This window comes from Antrostomus carolinensis, unplaced genomic scaffold (genome assembly GCF_000700745.2).
Source record: "Antrostomus carolinensis isolate BGI_N321 unplaced genomic scaffold, ASM70074v2 scaffold1801, whole genome shotgun sequence".
Classification (NCBI taxonomy): domain Eukaryota; kingdom Metazoa; phylum Chordata; class Aves; order Caprimulgiformes; family Caprimulgidae; genus Antrostomus; species Antrostomus carolinensis.
In genome coordinates, this window is record NW_010296137.1 from 277,931 (window position 1) to 300,019 (window position 22,089).

The 22,089-nt window shown below is 42.7% G+C and overlaps 1 protein-coding gene across 1 annotated transcript in view; it reads left to right on the top strand.

Annotated features, from left to right (window-relative positions):
• The window catches only part of LOC104532856 (kalirin-like), a gene marked incomplete at its 3' end in the record, with an annotated part of 249,515 nt that extends 229,450 nt beyond the window's left edge, over positions 1 to 20,065 (top strand). The window contains 2 exon segments of the mRNA XM_029087516.1: positions 18,238 to 18,267; positions 19,819 to 20,065. Of these exon segments, the coding sequence (XP_028943349.1) occupies positions 18,238 to 18,267; positions 19,819 to 20,065 (277 nt within the window).
• Between the last annotated feature and the right edge of the window lie 2,024 nt (positions 20,066 to 22,089).

Sequence of the window (22,089 nt, forward strand, 5' to 3'; positions counted from 1 at the left end):
CTCATTTAGGTTCCTGCTCTGGCAGGGGGATTGGACTGGATGATCTTTCGAGGTCCCTTCCAATCCCCAACATTCTGTGATTCTGTGATTCTGTAATGATAATCATCGCGAGTCATCTTCAGTGTCTCTAGGGTTCATGACTAACATGAAAGTGCAGTTCAGCTGTCAAGCACAGGTGATCCTTGATCTTCATTGCAAGACAGCTTTTAAACATATTAATATAATGGGACCTTTGGTCCTGTCCAGAAGGAATAGGACAGGGATCTATGTCATAAATTACCATGTCCACTGGGGAGTGGCTTTCCAATTTCTGTTCAAGTTCCCGTAGCAGAGTCCCTTATGCTAGAAGAATTGTCTAACTTAGAGTAGTCAAAACTGATGTGGTTTCTAATGACATAGTAATGGGTATCTGGGTTCCTGCATGAAATAAAAATAATAGGAAAGATCCTGAGAAACATTCAGAAATTGTGTTTGACCTAAAAATGAAAACAGTAAGAGGATTCATAAGTGTCAAATCATTCCACTTCACGTGTAACTTGATGAAGAGATTGCAGTTCTCAAAATCTGCTACATCTCATTTTTAGTTAATACAGCTGAATTGCAAACCTGGTATATTGACTCCAGGAATAACAATGACACTACAAATAAAGAGTGTGAGCTAATGATGGATTAAATCAAGTTCGTGTAAATAATGTCAGTTAGCACCTATTTATAGAAAATAAAATTAAACTAGCTGAGTATTTTTTTATGAGGTTATAATTCAGCTAATAGAGAAAATAGTGTCTCAGTGATAGACTTTTGTGGGCATTTGATTTGTGGCCCACATTTTTACTAACAAAGCAGAACAATAGAAAATAAAAATGGCATGTATTAAATGGATTGAAACCTGGCTAGTTGACAGATATAGATATAAATAGAGTTATTATAGGGCAGGCAAATTTGTAGAGAAAACCGGCCCCTACCCTTGTGATAGGTGAAAGTTTTTAACTTCATTTTCTAAGGAAACAAGGTTTTCTTTCATGTTTTCCACATCTGTTGTGCTCTGCCCTCTAATAACTTTTGTACCTATTGGACAAAATTCAAGCAAATTGACAGAAGCTTCTGATCTCAAAAATAATTTCTATGGCAATCAGCATAAGGATAGGGAGAGAGAACCAGAAGCTGCTCTAATCAGGAGAAATGCAATAGTATGAACACATGTATTTATGGACACACACATTACCAAAGAATCCACGTGGCTGAGAGACCTCATAGGTGCTTGAGCCTCCTGAAAACCTTCCGCTGTAGCTGGAGGCTGACCACAAAGCCCAGATCTATGGGGAGCTGGACTGTACTCATTCTGCTCCAAGGGGACTAGCTGTGAGAAGCTGAAAAAATAAAAGTATACCATTAATGCCTGCAGCTGGCTGAGCAGTCAGAAGCAAAGAGAACAGCCTGCAGATCCAAATAGCTTGCTAAGCTTGGTGTAGGTAAACAGGACAAGTCCTAATATGTCCAGATCTCATCATCATGGAGGGAAGCATATAAGCCATACTTGCAGGCACGGGGGTTAGCAATGATGTTGAGAAGACTGGTGATTTCACCAAAGTTGTGGTGGCTTTTGCATTGCTAGAAATGTTCTAATCGAATCTGAATGTTTCTTGTAAAAAATGCCTACTAGTTCAAATGCAGGCTTGTACTCAGTCTCGTGAAGGGGTGACTGGCACTATCCCTGTTTCCAAGACACAGTAGGGATATAGAGGAGTGAAGCAGTCCCAGTTAAACACTGGACAAGAGGCAGAGTTGGAGTTAAAACCAAGATCATCTACATCCCAGGCAGTAGCCTTCTGCTGGGTTATTTTAGCTTCCATATCTCTATGTTCCCATCTTTAAGCAGCAAACCAATCCATGTGAACACAAAAAAAGCACCTTCCTTATATGAAAGGTCATAACAGCTTGGGACACTCAGCACTCTTGAGACATAATTATGCTCTGCTCTGTTGCTAAGTCTTTAAGATTTTAATTATTTTGAAAACACATCTGTGACAGCATACTAGAGCAACAGGGTAACAATAACAATAAAGTTGTGTCATGTTCTTGGTATAAACTCTTTGGTTTGGGGTTTACAATTTATGTGTTCTGGAACTGGATTATTGCCTCATAAAACAATGCAGCAGCCTTTTCTCATTTTGTTGGCCATCCATTTTTATTAGGGTGCTCTACAGAATGCCTGCAATAATATTATAAAGGTGCAGAAGGTTCATTATTTCACAACAAGCGGCTAGCCAAGACCATTATTATTTTTACAACAGCCAGGCTTGCTATTGAGATATAGTTTTGCTTATAACCTTTTTTCCCCTCCTCCCTCTTTCTCTTTTCTCACCAAAAGCAGAGATGTGCAATTGTTCCTTTTCAGATTGCTTTTCCACTGCCCCACAAACATGTCATTTTCAGTGAAATGGATGGATTATAATGGGAACAGATCAGTGATAACGCATTACTGGAATACAGCCATCCCCAAGAGAGCTTATAATAATATCCAGTCTTCCTAAGCTTTCAAATCGGCAGTTTGGACAGCCTATAGCTCTAATACGGAATCTAGTTCTGAATTTTCCCTGCACTTACAATTCTTTGATGCTCAATTATTGTTTGGGTTCTCCCCTCCCCATCACGTTGCCATAACAACTGCCTTGCATAAAATCCTGCTCTCAGACAATGCAGTCACTGCTTTAGAGAGGGGCTCCAGGCTCATAAAAGTTGAAATTGTTGCTCAAAGAGATTACTGAAGATTAATGACTCTGCTCTGAGCACTGTGGAGCAAATTTCTGAAAATTATGGTGATTAAATAAAAAATATATGCAGGCAATGTGTTCTCGGAGTCAGGAGTGTTGACACCTGCTGGGAGTGGTGAAGTTACTATAAACCTGTAGTAAAAAAATCTGTGGGTATTATTCCTGCGTGTAGTTTCTTTATGCTAAATAGCTACAGTGTTTAATTAGCTGTGGTGCTAATTGTTCTGTTGTAAATTGAACATACTGACCAGGGCTTGCAACTGGGGCTGGAGCAAGTTGGCTTGTCATGGGCTGGTGCTATGTGCTGTGCTGGTTCAGCCTAATGGCCCCGTTGATGAGACCAGTGCTCCGTTTCCTGCCACCAGCCTGTTGTATTTCAGGGGCACATTACTGGTCGTAAGGAAGATGAATACAGAGCTGCAAATTGCTTGCACTGAATCATAAAACAGGTCTTGTTTCATGAGCCCATTAAGCACATGCCCCTAATGTTAAGCATATGCTGCGCTCTGCTCAATAGGAATAGAGTTAGCACTGACTTGAGGTTAAGTGTGTGTTTTTAAGTTCTGCAATGGTTTGAAGGTCTTAAAGAGTTGTGAACCTCACTGGGACAATGAATTAAATATGTTGATTATATTTTCAAAAGTGTTAGCTATTTTAATATTCAGTAATAACATATTTAATATTATATGCCAGGTTAGTTGTAACCTGTTTGCTGTCATGCAGCAGGATTTAAAATTATTTTAATGAGAGTCAAAGAAAGGCATTTTGTCTTCCCCAAAGACAACAGTACACAGTTGGTTTAGAGTTTGCTTCCCTCTGAAGGTAAGCAGTACTCCTCGGGATAGGCTCCAAAATCACATCTGTTCAAGAACAGTATATTACAAACTTCTGTTACTAAAATCAGGAGAAACATGTGTACTAGGAAAAGCCTAGCTTAGGAAAAAAATCTCATGTATTCTAAGGGGATAAAAATATTAACTCAAACCAGATCCATAAAGGCTAGGGCCATCTTTGTTCACTACAGCAGATCATTCAAAATCTTTTTAAGATCGGGGCTGTCTGCCACATAAGTTCTCTGTTTGTGCCCATTGAGAAACCTGCAAGTACGAGGAATTAATGAAAAACTCAGAAAGTATCCACGCTGCCAAGCAAAGAAGAAATAAATGCAGTCTGAAACTGAACAATAATTCATTTTGAGATCTAAACCTGTTTTTAAATTAGCTGTTTGTATGTTAACTTCCTCAAATCAGAAGCTTAGCCATCTGTTTCAGTTCATTAGTTAGCCTTTGGCTGAAGTTTAGTCATTGTAGGAACAAGAGGTAGTGGAATCAGTAGTCCTAGAGGGACTATGCCCATGAGACTGAATTTAGCATCAGGCCTCAGTGCTTAAATAAAGGCCAAATTTGTGTTGCTGCGCAGGGTGAAATCCCTGCTGGGGCTAGCACGGTGATGCAAAGCTGGTGAAATATTTTTCATTGCTCCTTGAAGATTCTTTGGTTTTGTTTCCATATCCAGGACGTGATCCTCTTTGAGGACTGCTAGGTTCTCCCTTGATGCAGTGAGAACAACAATGGTAATAATAAATAAATTTGGCCCTGCAAATTTGCTAAACTGGTATTTCAACTGGCTGAACTACTCTGGCCTTCTCCTGCTTGTGGTGAGCTGTAGGCCCGGGGTAAATTGTAGCAAAAACCTAAGCAGCATTCAGGTAACTGGGCCAGCCTTTTCCATTGGGGTTATTTCATGTCAATTGCTGCAAATTAGACACATAAAAAATTTATAATGTGTGGGTGCCTGTGCACAGAAATTTAGCTTCCTCAGTATTTACAGAATATAAAACAGTCCTCCTTGTTTAAGGCTATGATGAACATTTCTGTCACATTAGGAAGGAAACCTTATTTCATTCTGCAGCTGCTATTTAAACACTATGAAATGTCTTTTTAATCTTAGGCAAAGTTCAAAACGAGATGTTTCAAACATCTGCTAACTATTAGGGGCCATGCCTGCTAGTAGAGGTAGTAAATTATAGCCAAGAAGAGAATCAAATATCTTAATAGTGTTTTTGTTTCTTGCTTCCAAGTTTGTCCTCTCGGTGTTATCTGTTCTCTTTTTTACCATGGCAGTCAACATGGCTGCAAAGAACATTGTGCAGTGGGTGAGGTGGGTGGGATGAGGGTGACACCCTCTATTTTAAGTTAGGGGAAAAACAACATACATCTTGGCTTCTCTTTTACAGAGCAGAGAGGAATTGAAATCAATCACAAAAACGCACCCTCTGTGCTACGTGCCAAAACCAAGATGGGTGGTTCTAGCAGAATATGGGAGAGAGGGCATTTCTGTTCCCTCCAAAGGGGAGATAACAGATCAGCTTTCTCGTTTGTCATGGAAACCTTTTGTCAGCCCAGTAACAATGACGTCAGGGTGGCAGTGGCAGGGAGACAGGGTTAGTTAATACAGCACACACCTGTTGAACTGCCAGAGGGGAAGGTATGTTGGCTTTTACATTTTCCATCCCTGATTCTAAACAACTTCTAGTGAAGGCTTAGAAAGTGTTATTGAAGTCCCAGGGCAGTTTTCCTGAGCTGTAGCAGATTCGTACTGTGAGCAGGTGGTGCTGGAGCTTTCACTCACAAAGAAATCCAGCTACAAGGCATTTGCTCAAGCAATGCCATTCTACAAACCCTCCTGTTTTGGGTATCCTTTTGGGGGTGGTGAGAGCAGACTTGGACCTCAAAAGAAGGGCACCAAATGCCTTCAGTGCTTTTGGTTTGCTTGAGAGTAAAAGTTTTGCTAGCGTTTACCAAAGGAGCTTTTTAGAAACAGTTCTATTAAAAGGGAAAAACAAACCTATTTTTGTTGCACCACATCTATAGCTGTAGATGTATAGCAAAAAGATGTAGCCCATTTTTGGAATGATTGTTTTCCTGCCAATTTTTTACTGTAATGCTTTCACCTTTAGTGTTGTTGCCTGGCTGAGATTAGATCACTTTTTCTCTTCATTCAGTGTTGGTTTTGTGACTACCTTCCCATTTTTAGTAATTAAAAAATTTACCAATTAATTAAATTAAATTAAAATTAATTAAAATTTAACAATTCCTTTAAAAATAAGCTTACTCCTTTTCACAGGAAGAATGTGTTAGCAGGGAAAGGAGTTCATTTTTGCTGGGCTGTTCATGTTTACCAGCAAAATCATAGACAATGTGTTTGCAGAAGACTTGAATCAGTTAAAGAATTGCACTGTGTCAGTAGTTAATGCAGTTTCTGTTACCATGGATAAAACATGAATTTACATTAGTTGCATCTCTTGTCTATGGTAACACATGATAATTCTAATAAATTAAAACGGGCCCTTGTTACTGCTAAACAATATGTATGAAACTGAGTATTTCCTATCATGGAATTTGTAAGAGGAGAAGAAAAGCTTATGATATGGATGATGGTTCCAATTATATTGGGTTGTAAAGTGGAATTAAGGCTGAGAAAAAGGATGGCATAAAATGACATATGGTGATCAGAAAAGGAAAATGAAGTTGGCTAACGTAAATGGCATTTGCTATACAAACAGAAACCAAATGTACGTTGTGGAGCCAGCAAGTTGTAGAAATCTTTGCAAGAGGGAACCCTCTGGGATTGCAATTTTCCAATGAATTAAGATAAGTGTTCAATTGATAACCCATGGCATCCTAATAGAGAGAGATTATATCAAATGGCTGCCAAATTTCGAGGAGGTAAAAGAAATAAAACAGTGATAAACCTTTTGTTTTCTGTAGAATATGAAATTGTTCTTCATATAAAAGAAATAAGGTCTAGCTACATTAGTACTATTGCCATTGTGGTATGTGTAATTTCTCTGGAGATATCTATGAAGATCTGTAATTCATTTTGGCTTCAGTTTGAAAAATGTTGTACGCTCCTCTATATTATTTTTTTAACTCCTTACTGGTAATTTCAGCCTGACAGAAAGATATTTTGTGTTATCTAAAGACTCTGTGGTATCATTTACTTTTATTTGGGGACTTTGTGGCTGAAAGACAAGAAAAAAGCTTTATAGACGTTCTTGGAACAAGACTCAGAGTTCTTCCTGCCACTGATAAGGAAACTAAGACATGGCACAATGTACAGTCTATGTTTGAAGGTGCTCCCTTTGCCTTCATCATCGATATCTGAGAGATGTGACTGTGGTCTCTATAATGAAGTTGCCATGTGCTTAGTGTAATACCAGGAGAATAAATAGAGACTGAGGAATGGAACCAAGTCTTTTATTTCTCAGTGACCCACGTCCCTCTCTCCAGACGTAACACATGGCATCCCACTCCAAACACATACCACAGAATTATGTGATCAACTGGTCTCCCCACGTACTTAAATGCTTCTCGATTTTTATAGACTGCTTATTGTTTTGTGCTGATTGCAAGTACTCACATCAGTCTCAACTCACAAAAGAACACAATTTACAGTTTAAGTCCTATTGATTTTTACTGAGCTTGTGCATACATGTGGGTGCTCTCCTGAATTAGACTACAGTGGGTGTCTCTTGCATCAAGTTCTGTAAATTCAGTGTGGAGCATGAAAGAGACATTTGTTAGGGTACTGAAGTGTCCGTGTGCCCCTATACTTGTCTTTTAAGCTTTCTGTGCCAAACTTTCTTTCCAAATCTTGCAATTTAGGGATTTTTTTTTTTAAAGTAGAAAAATTTTGGCAAAAAACATTATCCTGATTTTTTTTTCTCATCCCTCTCCTGTTCTTTAAAGCCCATCTAGTTGGAAAGTGGATGGAAAGGCTGTACTGCTCCAGCTGACAGGGCACTCTTCACTTTTTGAGACCAGCAGACTCCAGGAATATTTTTTTAAAACTTTTAGGATTTAGCCACTTGATTGATACCTACCCTATCCAACATTAGGTATTGAAAGCAGGTTACCTGCAATGCCAGGGAAGGGGCCTGTCTCAGAGGACCACCACTTCTCCTGGTCCCCATCTCCAACATCCCCAACCCGGCTCTCCGGGCATGGGAACCGCAACAGTCCCCTGCAGCCCTGCCCTGCGTGGGGTCAGCCCGGCTTCCCCAGCAGAGCAGGGCAGTGGGGCAGGCTGGCCCTGGGCAGCCCAGAGCTCCTCAGCACAGGAGGGGAGGGGATAGCTTGCTGCTGCAGCTGGGAGGTGGCGGCAGTGGCCAAAAACCTGTCTGTCTGCCAGGAACAGGCCTGCCTTTGAATACAGTTTCCCCTGAGTTCCTCTGTTTTCTGCTGGGACTTTTCAGACTCTTTGTTCTTCCCATGCCTCAATGGCACATATTACAAATGAAATTACCTTTGATATAGAAAAGAGGTGAATTCATTTATCTGCAGCTGGGATCAATCCAGACTTTAGTTATGGTACAATACGGAGCAGTGTGGTAGAGAGTCCCTTTTTTGCTGGAGGGACAGAAAGGGGAATCAGAAAGAAGAGAAGGAAACAATGCAGGCTATGATAAGCTATGTGCATGCTCTTAATAGGGTCACTACTTGCTAAGGCCATGCGTGTGAACCCTGAGAAGGAAAGAAAGATGTTTACATTGCATTTTCATCATTTTCTTGCAGAAATTTATCATTGAAAGAGCCACTAGCTCATAATTATAGTGTCATGTGTTGTGATGCAACAGTAAAATCCCTTTTCATGCCGTAAAGGCTGCATTCATTCTCTTTTAGTTGAAGCAGGTTTTCCCTCCATTCTGGACTCATTCTAGCAACCAGAGCATTTCAGCAGCTTTTTCTTTAGATTGAATAGAAGTTAAAGAGGTTTGGACAGACAGTTCTGCTACTGTATTGCCTGGGGGGGCAATTGTCTGGGGGGAGGAAATTGCTTACTTACTATTTATCATTATCATTCTTGTCCAAAATATGCTGTCATTTTGTGAAAGGAGCAGATGCTTATGCCAAAAATCTTACAGCACAGATTAAGAAGTACTGAAATAGTGAAAGAAAATTTATTAAGGGAACACAATTTTGTGGCTGGAAAAGGAGATATTCAGCCAAGGAAGTGTCCTATTGGCTTTTCAGGTTAAGTAGGTGCAATTAATATAATGTTAATATGGTACAAATGCATGTAGGGATTATAGGCTGTGGAAGTTAAGAGTAATAGCATGTGGAGTTTAGGAAAAGGTTAATAATTTCTTCTTTGTTCTGGAGTTCCCCAATATGCAGTTTGGGAAGCTTATCTCAAAGTGAATCAAGGTTTTCTATGGGAATTGCTCAGTTTCATTACAAGTGCTGATCTGCACGGAGGGCTGTTTATTGACCTGTTAATTACCGCTGCTGGTATTCACCACCTTCCTTTGTCCACCCTCAGGCCCTTGTTTTGTCACCTGTCCTCCCTCTCTGCAGCCCCAGTTCTGCAACAGCCCCGTGCTTTTCCCATGCCTCCACTCTGCGCTTGGGCTGTTGTTGTCCCTCACATGCCACAAAACCCCTTGCTATTCCAGCTGAAACAAAGCAAGTCAGTTCCACTGTCACACTCTATGGATTCACTGTCTTTCTGCAATAGGATTTCTTACACAGTTTATTTCCCAGATACTAGCAAAAAAACAAATGTAGTTCCCGTGAGCACATATCTCTATATCTGCCAGTTAAGGATAAGCTAGAGATTTAGCCTAGGATTTTCACAAGAAACTCGAAGGAAGTAAATGTTCGATTCACACGGAACTTCATTGACTTCAGGCTCTGTCCCTCCTCTGTGCCTCTGAAATCCCCAGCAGTAGCTCTCTAATTGAGCTGCCCTGAACGCGTCCTCCACACAGCTTTAGAGACTCACTGCATATGGTAATGTCAAACTTTAAGTGTACTTGGATCTCATGCTGAAAATTTTACACTCGGCTACTAAAAACTTTTGTTTATCCTGGACATGGTTGTATTTCATGTTGTCAAATATCCTGAGGGTGTTTTAAGCTCAGTTCATATCACCTTCCTCTGCATGTGTCGTGTCCAAAAGAGAAATGTGGTTTTGGGGAACAAAAGAACACATGCATAGGTGTTGTGGGTAAACATAGACATCTGTCTTTGAAAACTGAGGCCTCTGTTTTGATCAAACTGAGCCTAGCAAGAACAGAAATGAACATATTCAGGAACTGTTTGCACCTAACAGTGATTGCACAGGGCAGAGTATTTTGTCTTCAGCGGTAGAAATGAAGCAGGAGCTGGGAATGTGCTTATCAGTAGACCTTATTATTCTGCTTATCCTTTGATAAATTAACATAGCAAGTTCTTTCAGGCTCACCTCAATCTTCTACTTGTTTGTATTGGACGTCATTGATCCATATTTAGCCCTCCCTAATAATGTGACATGACAGCAAATGTAAATGGTGAAGTCAATGAGCATTTCCTTTCAGTTGAAACAAAGCAAGTCTGATCGACTATCAAACTCTTTGGATATATATTCTTGCTTGAAATAGAATTTATTACCTTGTTAGAAACTAAAACAAAACACACACAAAAAGTGTGCAACCCTTTTTTGTTATTGTAGTTAAAGGAGAACAATTTTATGGAAGGAGTGTCCTCTGGGCGTGCTTTATCAAACAGAGAGGCCAAGAATGACAAAATTCAAAACCTGCAGCTGCTGGTTCCTTTGGGAGTCACTTTACAGTAGTACAAGCAGTGGTCTTTCATTTTAAAAAGGGAAGCATATGACTGCAGCCAAAGGCCCTTCAACAGTATTGTAGGTAAGCTGATCTCCATAAAGGCCGTTGTAATCTCTTGTGCTGCTCAGGTTTTAGGCGATATTTTCATTTCATAATGCTGTTTCTGTGTCCACTGAAAACATCTGCTTAGATGTGCCAGGCTCGATCGTGCACCCTGTTACATCACTTGGCAAATGAGGTCACCTCAAGTAAATAGCAGTATTATGGAGAGGAGAATGAAAGCCCCAGGATTTAACTGTTAGGACTCAAGCTGCAACCCATTGTGATGGCTGAAAATGATGCAGCAATGCTGAAAAGGTTCATCGGCTGCAGTGGATGAGGCAAGCAATAGGGAGGACTCAAACACAAGTAATCATGTCCTTCGAGATCCTTTTTCCATGGTGTTAAACACTGATCGAAGGCATGGGCATGCAACCATTGTGCAAACTCTGAGAGTTGGCACTGCTTCACATGGAGTTCATCCATGCAGCCGATTTGTAGCAGCAGCAGTAATGTATTTTCATCTGGTGATTAATTCACATGGTGATTCACTAAGCTGGAGCATGTCGTTAAGATGAGATTTTAGTATAACAACAAGCAAACTACAGGCATTAGAGAAAACAGCTTGGGAGAGAGGGAGAAGGGTCTGTGGCATTGCCTGGCTGCCTCCAACCACAACCAGACTAACTGCAACCATCTCACCCGAACAGGGTCCAGCTTGCATTGCAGCCCCAGTCTCTTGAAGGAAATTTTAAAATTTACCAGAAGGATTATTGCTCTCAGCTGATGAAAATTCCTGGGCTGTGCTGGGTGCAATGGAAGTAGGTACTAGGCAGCCTGACTGTGCCGAGCCAGCCATGTGCCCAGGGTGGTGCTGAGGCAGAGCAATGGCCTCACCATCGCACACTCATTTGGCCTTCTCAAGAAGACATCAGGCTGAAGTCTCTTCTCTTAATTGTTGTGAGACATTGTTTCTAGTTCTAGGTAACTATATAGGTAACTATTTTTATTTCAGTGTAATTTAAAAGCAGAGGTGGCTAATCAGAGAACTGTAGGTCCTAATTATTCCCTGACATTGACATCAGGGAAGCTGTAGGTTCTCTGCTGACAGGCAAACAGTGGGAGTCATACTCAGCTGGGAACATTGTCTGACGGGAAAACAGGGCTGCTGGAACATTTTTTGATTCCTCCCTTTTCAAAACTCTGGCCAGAGCATAATGCCCCAGTTAGATAAAGATAGATGTGCACAGTGCCCACCCTTTGCCCTTGCAAAATGTGTTTGCCTCTTGTATTTCTAAAGCTTCTGTTGTACTTGAATTCTCCTTCCCAAATGATACCAGGTAGGTGATGCAGACAACTAGGTTTCTATTTTAAACTCGTAAGCTGTGTAGACCTTCTACTGTGCACACTTCACCTGTGCTGTTTGTACCTGGGAATATTTCACAAAGGTCCTGGACTGAATACATTATCAGATTTTGTGTACTTGCTAGCGGTGTCTTGGGAATTATGTCTGATGAATCATCTGTTGACTGAAGCCCTTGATCTCCTGGGTCAGGATTGTCTCCTTTGCACAGACTGTGCTGGACATACGAAAGAAAGCAACCAGTCAGTACTCCCTGATTTCAGTCTATCCTTGTGCTTTTATTAATGCTGAGTGAGTTTAAAATATCTTGTGGCTGTGAAATATGGCAGGTGAGGAATTACCTCGGAGAGTTTCAGCCATCTGCCTTTCTCGCCTCCTGCAACACTGGTAGCAAAGGGATTTGGAGCCAGTTATGCTGGTTCTATGTCACTGAGGAAGCACAGATTATCTCTGTTCCATTTTGTGCTTCTCCAGGGAAGGGAAAGGAATGGAATTTGGGTACCAAATTGGCTCTCTGAGCCAAATTCCATGAGAAGACCTCCTATCTTATAGGATCAAACACAGACTGATGCTCTGGTTCAATCTGTTGGGTGAAACAAAGTGAGTCTGGTCATCTTTATCTTCAAAAGCATTTTTTTACAGTTGGATGTGCTGTTTAATTTCAGTCGACTTTAGTCTTACTTTCTGGAAAAAAAAGGCTCCAGAAATAGTTCAGACAGTTCCATTCAAGCTGTTCTGCAGATGTCAGCATACGCTGGAGTCCAAAGTCCAGCACAATCACAATATGGTCGTCTAGTAGGGACTCCAGCAAGAGGTGCTGGCCGGGAATGGTATGTGCTATTTGAGACCATAACACCAGATTTCCTTTCTGTTAGCGTATTTATATGTCCCACGTGCCATCTCTGTCTCTTCTTCCCACTGTGGAATAATTTACTGTATCTTGATTTATAGAATGCTGCACATCCAGATGCCTCTGTTGTTACCTCCTTGCTGAGAGGAGCAAAGCTGGTACATTTGGGCTACAGGGCTGTCACCGTGATCCCAGTCATGTGTTTAACTAATTGCTTGAATATAGAGACCTCCTGGTGAAGCTCGGGCAGTGTTCCTCTTTGTTTGATCAGATAAAACAGAAAGAGTGGGAAACAGTGAATCTATCTCAATGGAAGATGGGTAGAGGGACCTGGGGACCAAGAAGGACTCAGAGAAAAGCCAGGTATTGAATTTCCAGCCACTGAATTTCCGATTCTGAACTCAATCCAGAGCAATTCTGCTGACCATAATAGGTTATCTCTGGTTCAGCTCAGAGCTCCTGCAATACAGTCCATCCCCATAGAAACACCTCCATACCGATGCAACAAAGCATGCACCAGAATTGCCAGAGCTCTCAGCTCAGCATCCTTTAGAGCTGTAGAGGCTTTAGAGGGAGGAATGTGGGTGGCTCAGTGTTCACACTCCAAACAGAGCCTCTTACGAAGTAAGAAAATTAAAGCAATTCTCTAGTACTGAAATTCCTCAAAGGCTTCTTCTGAATTTGATCTCTCTAACCGCCCAGTAAAAAGGAAATCTCTACAAAATTACAGAAATTTTCACAAAGAACTCTGGGGGGGATAAGATTTCTTGGGCCTGTCCCCCAGCTAACGTGACAGCTCCTGGATCTATTTCAGTGCAGACAGAATCAATGTCTAAGTGGTCTTACTCACTTTTTTTAATCTCTTGATAAGAATGCAAATGCCATTCTTGCTCCTACTGCCTCTCTCACCCTCTTGAAATAGGCTGTTTATGGTGACTAAATGCTTCTCCCCGAAACTGGCTGTCATCCAAAACCAGATGGGCGGAAAGCCTAAGAGCAACAGAAAACTAGCAATTTATATTAGGACACAGTGCCGCACCACACAGAATGCTTTGTTTAAACTAGCAGAGCTCTGTGTCCTATTGATTATATGTAAATAACCAGCTAGTGTGGATTTCTACAACGATGTTGGCGTATTTCAAAATACTTAAATACTCTGAGGAGCTCTTCTGACCCTGATAGATTAATTCTCCATTGCTGATTCTTCGATGGAAAATCAGATGTTGGCTTGAGATTTGTACTGCAGAGTAAACAACTTCTTACTTACCTGAAATATATTGGGTTTTACCTATATCTGCAGATGCTGTGCACTGCTGATTCTGCTTCTGAATACGATTTTATGATTGAAAAAATGTACTGAAGGAGAAATTAAAGCATTTTAGGAGCAGAAAAAGGAAAAGGAGATAAGTATGAACATGACACAGCAATTTTAATAACAGAGCGCAATGGATAATTTAGTATATTGAGTTGGGCTGGGCATGGTTTTTTACATTATAATCTATTTTTAAATAGCTTAATGTTGCATGAGAGGATACTCGTATGTTATGTACTGACAAAGGTTCTTTGACAGTTGCGAGCCCTTAGGCCAGACAAATGACAGTCCATAAGCTTTGGCAAAGATACAGCAGCTCGAGCTTACTGTGTTTTCAGGCAGTGTGATGCTCAAAAGGAGCTGATGCAAAGGTGAGCGATAGGTATAATTCACTGATATTTTTTCTCCTGTTCTCTGTTAGTAGTTGAGAAGGGTCTGATACAACTATAGGCATATTTGGGAATGGGGAACCCCGGGTGTTCTGCATACTTCACTTGGCAGTGAGTGGCAGTGACTGGCAATGAGATTGCCTGAGCTGTAGTCATTCCTCAGCATCCAGCCCAGGGATTCAAATACAGCACTGAGCCAAAGGAACCACTCAAGTACCTGCAGCATCTGCCACAGGGCTGGCTGGGAGGAGCCAGCAGCATCAAAACCCTGGCTGTGGTCCAGCTCACAGGGTCTTCCATGAGCATCAAATGTAGTTCTCTGACAGAACAGGTAGCCAGGTCATCTCTATTATGTGCCTCCACATATCACAGACCACAGTGTGGTTCACAAGCCTCTAACAAACTTAAGACCTTAATTACAAAAGGATTAAATCTTCAATTATGGCACTGAGCCACAGAAAGAAAGACCAAGCACACCAATATTTTGCAGCCTTGTAGAAACAGACAATTGAACTGCTGCTACATTTGCTGGGGCAGATGATATTTATTCACTTACACTGATACAACCACTACAGTATCACTATTACCAGTTCTCTGCCTCTCAGAGCTTGGCTTGATCTTTTAGAACCAGTGTGAGATCCATTGTGATTTGCAGGATAAACCATTTAGTTAGCCATTTAAGAAATGCCTGAGGAATCCATCTCCAGACACACATATCCCACATCCCTGCTCACCGTATTAGACAACTATTCAGTCCCACTTTTCTTTCCACTGGAGTGGATTTAGTACTAGTTAAAATCTGTTTTAGAGGGAAGGAAGAACAGCCTGTGACCTGATAGGTCTTTTCCATCTTCAGTATAATGATAAATATGCCTTTGGTGTTCAGCCTTGCTTCCTCTGGCAGCTGCTTTGTGGCTGGAAAATAAACAGATGCGGCAGTAGCTATGCACACATGCTGTGATTCAGAAAAGACCATCTCATGGTTATCCTGTACTAACTAGTACCTGCTGGTCCCTGGAGCTGAGCTGGCTCCTGCACTTAGAGCAGCCTGGATGTCCCTGCAGCGGGATGTGTCCATGCCTGGGATCATCCTGGTGGCTTGCACTTCACCCTCCCATAGCTGAGGGGCACTCGGTTGGGTGTTCCCAGAAGCAAAAAGGCTTGTGTGAGTCATGACAAAACTCATTCACTAGAGTCAGTGTCTGACATAAACTGCTCGCATCCATGCTCAGATGTTACCAGCAATGTCCTGTGGCAGAGAGGGGAGTTTTCAATCGCTGTGTGGCACGGTCCCTGCCTGCACCGGTGACATAGGGCAAGGCTCTATTCTAGCTCAGGTTTGATCAGTTTTAGAACATCATGATGAAAACACTTGGACGCTGAATGCACAATAATGCTTTCTAGCCCAGGCACAAGTGAACATAGAGGATGAGAGATGGTTTGCTGGTGGCAGGCAGCAGGGAGGCAGGCTGGGGATCCTGATAGCTGCTTTCAGGACATACTGCACGTTTGCTCTGGACTGCTTGGGGTCCTCTTGCTTCCTCATTGCATTTTGCAATTTGCTTCTGCCATTTCTTTGTCTTCCTGATTTTAAGGCTGTTGCTTTCTGTGTAATTCATTAGGTTTGTCCGTGTGTCAGATCTTTCAGTTAAGCCTTGTGCTCTGCAAAGACATGTTGCATTGTTATTTTTATTTTAATGTCTCTCACCAATCCTGTTGTACCGTACACAGATTAGACTGCTGTCTGGGTTTTAAATATACCCAGTCAGTGGCTTTAATGGTGTTTTTTATCACAGGATTAATAAAAGTGAATATTACATGTTAAAATATGAAGCCATTTACCTGTGAAGTTCAGCCTTAAGGGCATTCTCTATTTTCTTTCTCCTTCCAAGCCAAATGCAATATGTGTGAGAAACTAGCAACCCATCTGTATTCCAATTTGAATGCTCTGAGGTAGAGAGAAGCATGATGTATTTCTGTGAGATTGGAAAATTACTCTCTAAAACCAAATTAAGTAACTAATAACCTGAGGGATCACTTCATAGGTGAAAGGATTTCTGTCATTGGGACTCAGATGTATTTGCATTACTCCTCAGTGGCTTACAATTTCTATGTGTATTTGTATAATATAAGTTTTCTAGAGACATTACTTTGCTGTGGGTTAATTTGGTAAGTAAATGCTCTTTGTGGTATGATGGTATATAAGACACAGAACAGGCATGGTAAGCACTTGGAAGTCCTTGGCAAAAGGAAGGAGCTTCTTTTCTGTTCTTTGTGGCCAGCACCTAAAAATGATGTGCAGGCCCCTACCAGACCTAACTGCTTGCATCTCCCACCTGCACCTGTAAGAGGAACCTGCTTCATTCCTCTTGCCAAAGAGGGGGTCTTTCCCTGAAAATGTATTATTTTAGCACTGGCTCCTCCAGAGGTGAGTTGGAACATGGGGAAGCCCTGGTCCGTGTTTGCATCCAGAGGATGTTGGAGGAACAGGTGATATAAATCCATACGGTTTCCAGGGAGCAGAGGGAGACTAGCTCCCCCACTCACACATCAAAGGTAGGTTTCCAAAGCTGTGGGGAGAATATTATCCCTGCTGAGGAAGAGCTTGATCACACCAGGTGCTGAGCAGCTCCTAGAGGGGATGTTTACTTCCAGTTCTCAGTATATTAAATACCTATTTGGAATGAATCGGAGAAAAAAGGAGCTCGGGGCTAGATGATACCTGAGGGCCGTGGAGCACACCTCCCTCCCCTGGGGTAATGTTTACAGATGTTGGCCTAATTGAAGCATCTGTTTGCATCACAGATGTTTAGTTACTAGAAGAGGGATTGACAAAGCCCTGCGATCAACGGGTTTTAGGTTAGCTGCCCCTTAGGCCACTGTGTGGAGGGCAGCATTGCAGGTGGGGAGCGAGGAGCTGCTTAGGGCAGCTCTTCCCAGGCTCATGCTCCCTGGAAAGTACCTTGTTAGTCTCAAAATTTCCCAAGTGCTCTATCTTTACCAAGCCTCTTTCACTGGGATATTTTAGGACTGTTTCACCTTTCCTGCTTGAGCAATAAAAATGATTTTTCAAAAATCAACCCGAACCATCTGAAGAACTTTTTTTAATATTCTGCAATATCCTCTGCCTATATCTTTGGAAATAATGGATCTTGAGATGCTATCTGAACCGGCTCCTTCATGCCCAGACACCCCACATAATACATAGATAAGCACTTTGAAGACAAGCAAGAGTTAATTCTTTATAGCAAATGAGCTTGCTGTGTGGTGGCAAACACGGACACCTAGTGGTATTCGAGTGCAGGGCATGGAGATGCTTTAATCTCTGGAAGAGAAGTAGATACAGCAGAGTGTTTGTTCACGTATTTTCCCCTAAAAGAGGGAGAGATTTTATTATTTTCAGAGAAAGTATCATAGATAGCATAACATGGGGGAAATAAAAATTTACTTGTAAAGGAGTAGTGAAAGAATTAGGGGAAAATAATCACATCTGGTAAGATTTGTCAGTGTATTTACCAAGAAGTAATTAGGGTTTTTTTTCTTGTGTCTTAAATATCTCATGCCATACCAGACACCATATTGGATCAGAAAGATTTTCTAATCCTAAATTAGTCCATAGCAAAGAAATCTCAGTAAATATTCATACCACACCTGTGAATGTTTGTACTCCAGTTATGGGAGATGATGATGAATGGTGGGTTTGCTGATAAACTGCATAGCAAGGTGCTAAACTGATCTCTTGTGTGCTTTCCTCAACCTGCTGAGCTCTTTCCGCCACGATTAATGCGAGCACTCTGTCTGAATGGCCTTGAACAGCTGCCATGGTTTGTTTGGTTTGGTTTTTTTCTGTTTATTTACAAATAATCTTTCAGAGAAATATTTCCTTCTTCTTCCCCAAATCTAGCATTTCGTCTTCGGCAGAGACACAGGACAGGTGAGAACCAGTCCTTGTCCACTGACCCCTTTCTGTAATTGTAAATATCACCTCTGTGAACGGGATTTCTTCCACACCTGCATTAGACACACAAACCACTATGCCACTGAGTGGGGAGACAGGTTGTTCCCGTGGGAGTGTGTGTTCAGGGCTGCTTGGGCTAAGATAAGGGATTTTGAGATTGTACCAGCTGAAGAGTGCAGTCCGTTGAGATGAGTGTGCTCTCCTCAAGGGCTCCCCCGTTCAGGCTGATAAGCAGATCCCAGTTCTCATTAGTTTCACGGAAATATTCAGCACTTTACAAGATTTCTCCCAATTCAGTTGAATTTAGAAGTTGTTCTTTTAAAAACATTTTATAATATACTTGAGTTTAGCTTCATATCCTGAATCAGCTTGTTTACTATTCTCATCTTAATAACTTTTGAATCAGTGGACTAATTTCTATCAGATTTGACACTGGATTAAGGACCTCAAAGATTTCTGCATGCTTCAGGGAAGCAGGCAGCAAGTAGAGGATAAAGACCCAAAAGAGGGCCCCTAATGACAGGCAGACAGCAAGAAATCCACACCACAGAGGAGCATTAAGAAAGATTCCTCACACCAGAAAAACTTAGATTTCTGCTCACACCTTTTAAGACACCAGGAATCAGCCTCTGAGATCCAAATCTGTAAGAAAACCAGCTTCACGAGCTCTGCTGCTTGTGCAATCACTGCTCCAGTTTTGTTCTGCTGTATACACAAGCACTTATATATCCGGTCTCTTGTTATATAGAGACTATGATTAAACAGAGACCGGTATTGTTCATTGAGAGTCACAGGGTGTGAGGCTGAAGGAAAGCAGCAGGTTGCCAGCACTTAGTACGGAAGTAAGATGATACATTTATTCTTAGATACAAATCCTGGAAGTCAGCCTATAATCAGTCACTCTACGTTTATATATTTACACCTCTGTTTTCCATCAGAGAACATGGGAGGAGCTTTTCTGACCTGCCTGACCAGGATTCCCTAGTCTCCTAAGAGGTCCCTAGAGCGAGTTTGGGAAGATAAAGTCATGTTTCTTGTCTTGCAAAAATATTGTAGCTGTTTCCTCACTGCACGAGTGGCATGTGGGAATGTGTCTAGTTTGTGCTGTAGAGGGTTAAGCTGGAATTTGTCCTGCCATGAGGGCACAGCGCCGGGGCAGCCTGGGCTATTGCCAGTCTAGAAAGTCACCCCAGAAACTAAAGCAGGGAAAAAAGCAAAGTTTCTGGTGGACACCCACAGCTAGAAAATTCACAGCTAGAAAATTCACCTGCAGCTAGCATTCAAAAGGTTACTGGGTGGGTAGCTTTGATTTCTCACTTCAGCCCAGCAGAATCAATAAGAAGTAAAGGAAACCAGGGCCACAACATGTTGAACTTTGACAAAAGAAATTATTAACTTGGCTTCTAAGGAACACAAATCCTGTCTTTGCCAGTGTAAATATGATGCAAAGACGATTGCCTTCATCCTGCTCTCTCTAACTTCTATTCCTGTTCTTTTTTTTTTTTTTTTTTTTTTGAACCTGGGCAGTTGTCTGGAGGGTGTGAACTAACCGTGGTGCTCCAGGACTTCACAGCGGGCCACAGCAGCGAGCTGAGCATTCAGGTGGGGCAGACAGTGGAGCTGCTGGAGAGGCCAAGCGAAAGGCCAGGCTGGTGTTTGGTCCGGACCACGGAGCGGAGCCCACCTCAGGAGGGTCTGGTCCCCAGCAGCGCTCTCTGCATTTCCCATTCCCGCAGCAGTGTGGAGATGGATTGCTTCTTCCCTTCAGGAAAAGGTAGGCAACAGTCTGGCAGGTTTAAGACTCTTTTGGATTTCCCCTTTTGTATCATGTAAGTGCAAAGCTGCTTGGGCTGCTCTTGCAGTCAGCGTGGGTAAAAGACTTGTTTAGTCGTTAGTGAGTTTTGTTACCAGATCTCTGTGAATCGGCACGGCGCTAGCCTAACTCCATTTCCATGGATCAATGTTTGTACGTGTGCGTCTTTTGCTGTGTGGCAATCATTCTTGTCTTGAGATTCTGGGTAAAAATAAGACCTTTAAACAACGAAAGGACTGGTTTTAGTGCCTAAAAGCCTAGAGGGAGGGACAGTTGTGTTGTGTATATACCTAAGACGCCCCCAATTGCAGATATGTTATTTTATGAGTGCCACAGTGCACACTAGTGCGTGGTCTTTTAGTATATCCCTGCCTCCTGTTTATTGCAAACACCACCAGTGAGTACTGGTACACTCTATTGACTCATTGGAGACATAGTGTGTAATGGCACAGCACAATGGGGAAAGAATCCTTTACAGTTAGTGTGCATCAAAACACCTCCCTGGTATTACCCTGCAAGCTTGGGCTTCACCCGCAATGAATGGTGAAATATTGTTCGTCTCTGTGGTGTCTGTGGCCTGTTTAGTTGGTGTTCTGTTGTGAGCAACGTGTGTTCTGCATATAGCACCCACGCAACCAGGGACAGGAGACGCTCCAGACTGATAGACCAGGACTGGTTCAGTTGGCCAGAACAGGTCTCCTTTTGGCTGTGCCCCTGTTTTTGGCCGCACACAGCACAAGTAAGATCCAGGGAGAAAAGGCTCCTGTCACCCCACTCCTGACTTCAAGCCTGCAACCTGAACTGGCTTTTTAATTTTTTTTTTTCCTTCTGCATTAAGGGAAATAGAATTTGATCTGTTGTTGTTTGAGTGAGTTAAGCTTGGTGATTTTGTTTGTTTTGAGAAAAAGCATTGGAACCAGGCTGTAGTCTGTCCTTGCTCCCAGCCCACACTCCCACTGCGGAGGCTGGGAGTGGGGCTCACCCCCGGCACAGAGCTGTGCGGTAGGGCCAGGGTCTGCAAGCAGAGTTCCCCTTACAGAGCCGTCTGATCCAAACCTGGGGGAGGAGAGCTGAGCTTTTGCTCTCAGATTTGGTCCCCTCCGCAGGTCTCGTTGGGTTGGGTGCTTCCCCTTGCCCTGCTCTGCAAGAGGGAGGAGGTGAAGTCAGTGTTGGCTGTCAGCTCTGCCTGCGGTGCAAACTCCAAACTCGTCACGCGCTTCTTAGACCCGCTGCCGATTCCCCTCCCTGCCCCACGCCCGGGGCCCTGCCCTGCTGCTGCTGCCACAGGAACCTGTCCTGGTCCTCAGCTGTCCTCTGAGAAGCACTGCAGTTGCTTACGTGGAAATTAAATCTGTGAATAAACAGAAGGGCAAAGCTGAAAATTAGCCTGGCCTGCACAGGAGCAGTCACTGCCTGACGTGACTCACTGGAAGCCAGAGATGTGTCTGCTGGGTGCATGGGCCAGCAGTTGGGTTTGAGTCCTTGGCTGAAGGATCCTGTGAGACACCACTCAAACCTCATTCGAGTGCCCTAGGTTGAAGAGTTTCTCCTGAAATGAAGCAAAACAAAAGTATTGCAGGAGTAGGCTGTGGAAAGGGTAGCAGGAAATCCTGAGGAGGATGGAGACAGGCTGGTGCAGGGGATGAGGGCTGGCAGAGAACACGGGGACTCTGCTTCCAGCACGACTGCGTGAGCTTCAGGGCACAATTTCACTGCAGGTACAGCAGGATGGGCACAGTGCCAGGCTGCAGCTGGTGGACCAGAGCTGACTGATGCCTGGAAGGTGGCAGGCTGTGTCAGCACAGTGCCCAGCCTGTGCTAGCACACTTTGCCTGCCTGCGGGACAGGTTATCTCACATAACACGCTGCAACTGCTTCCAGATTGGAGATGGCTCTTGTCCCATCATCTCCAAACAGGTGCGGAGTCAGCTTAAGTGCGGCTGGCTCCCACCATATATTCGTGGCCTTAATTTCCTTGTATCTCC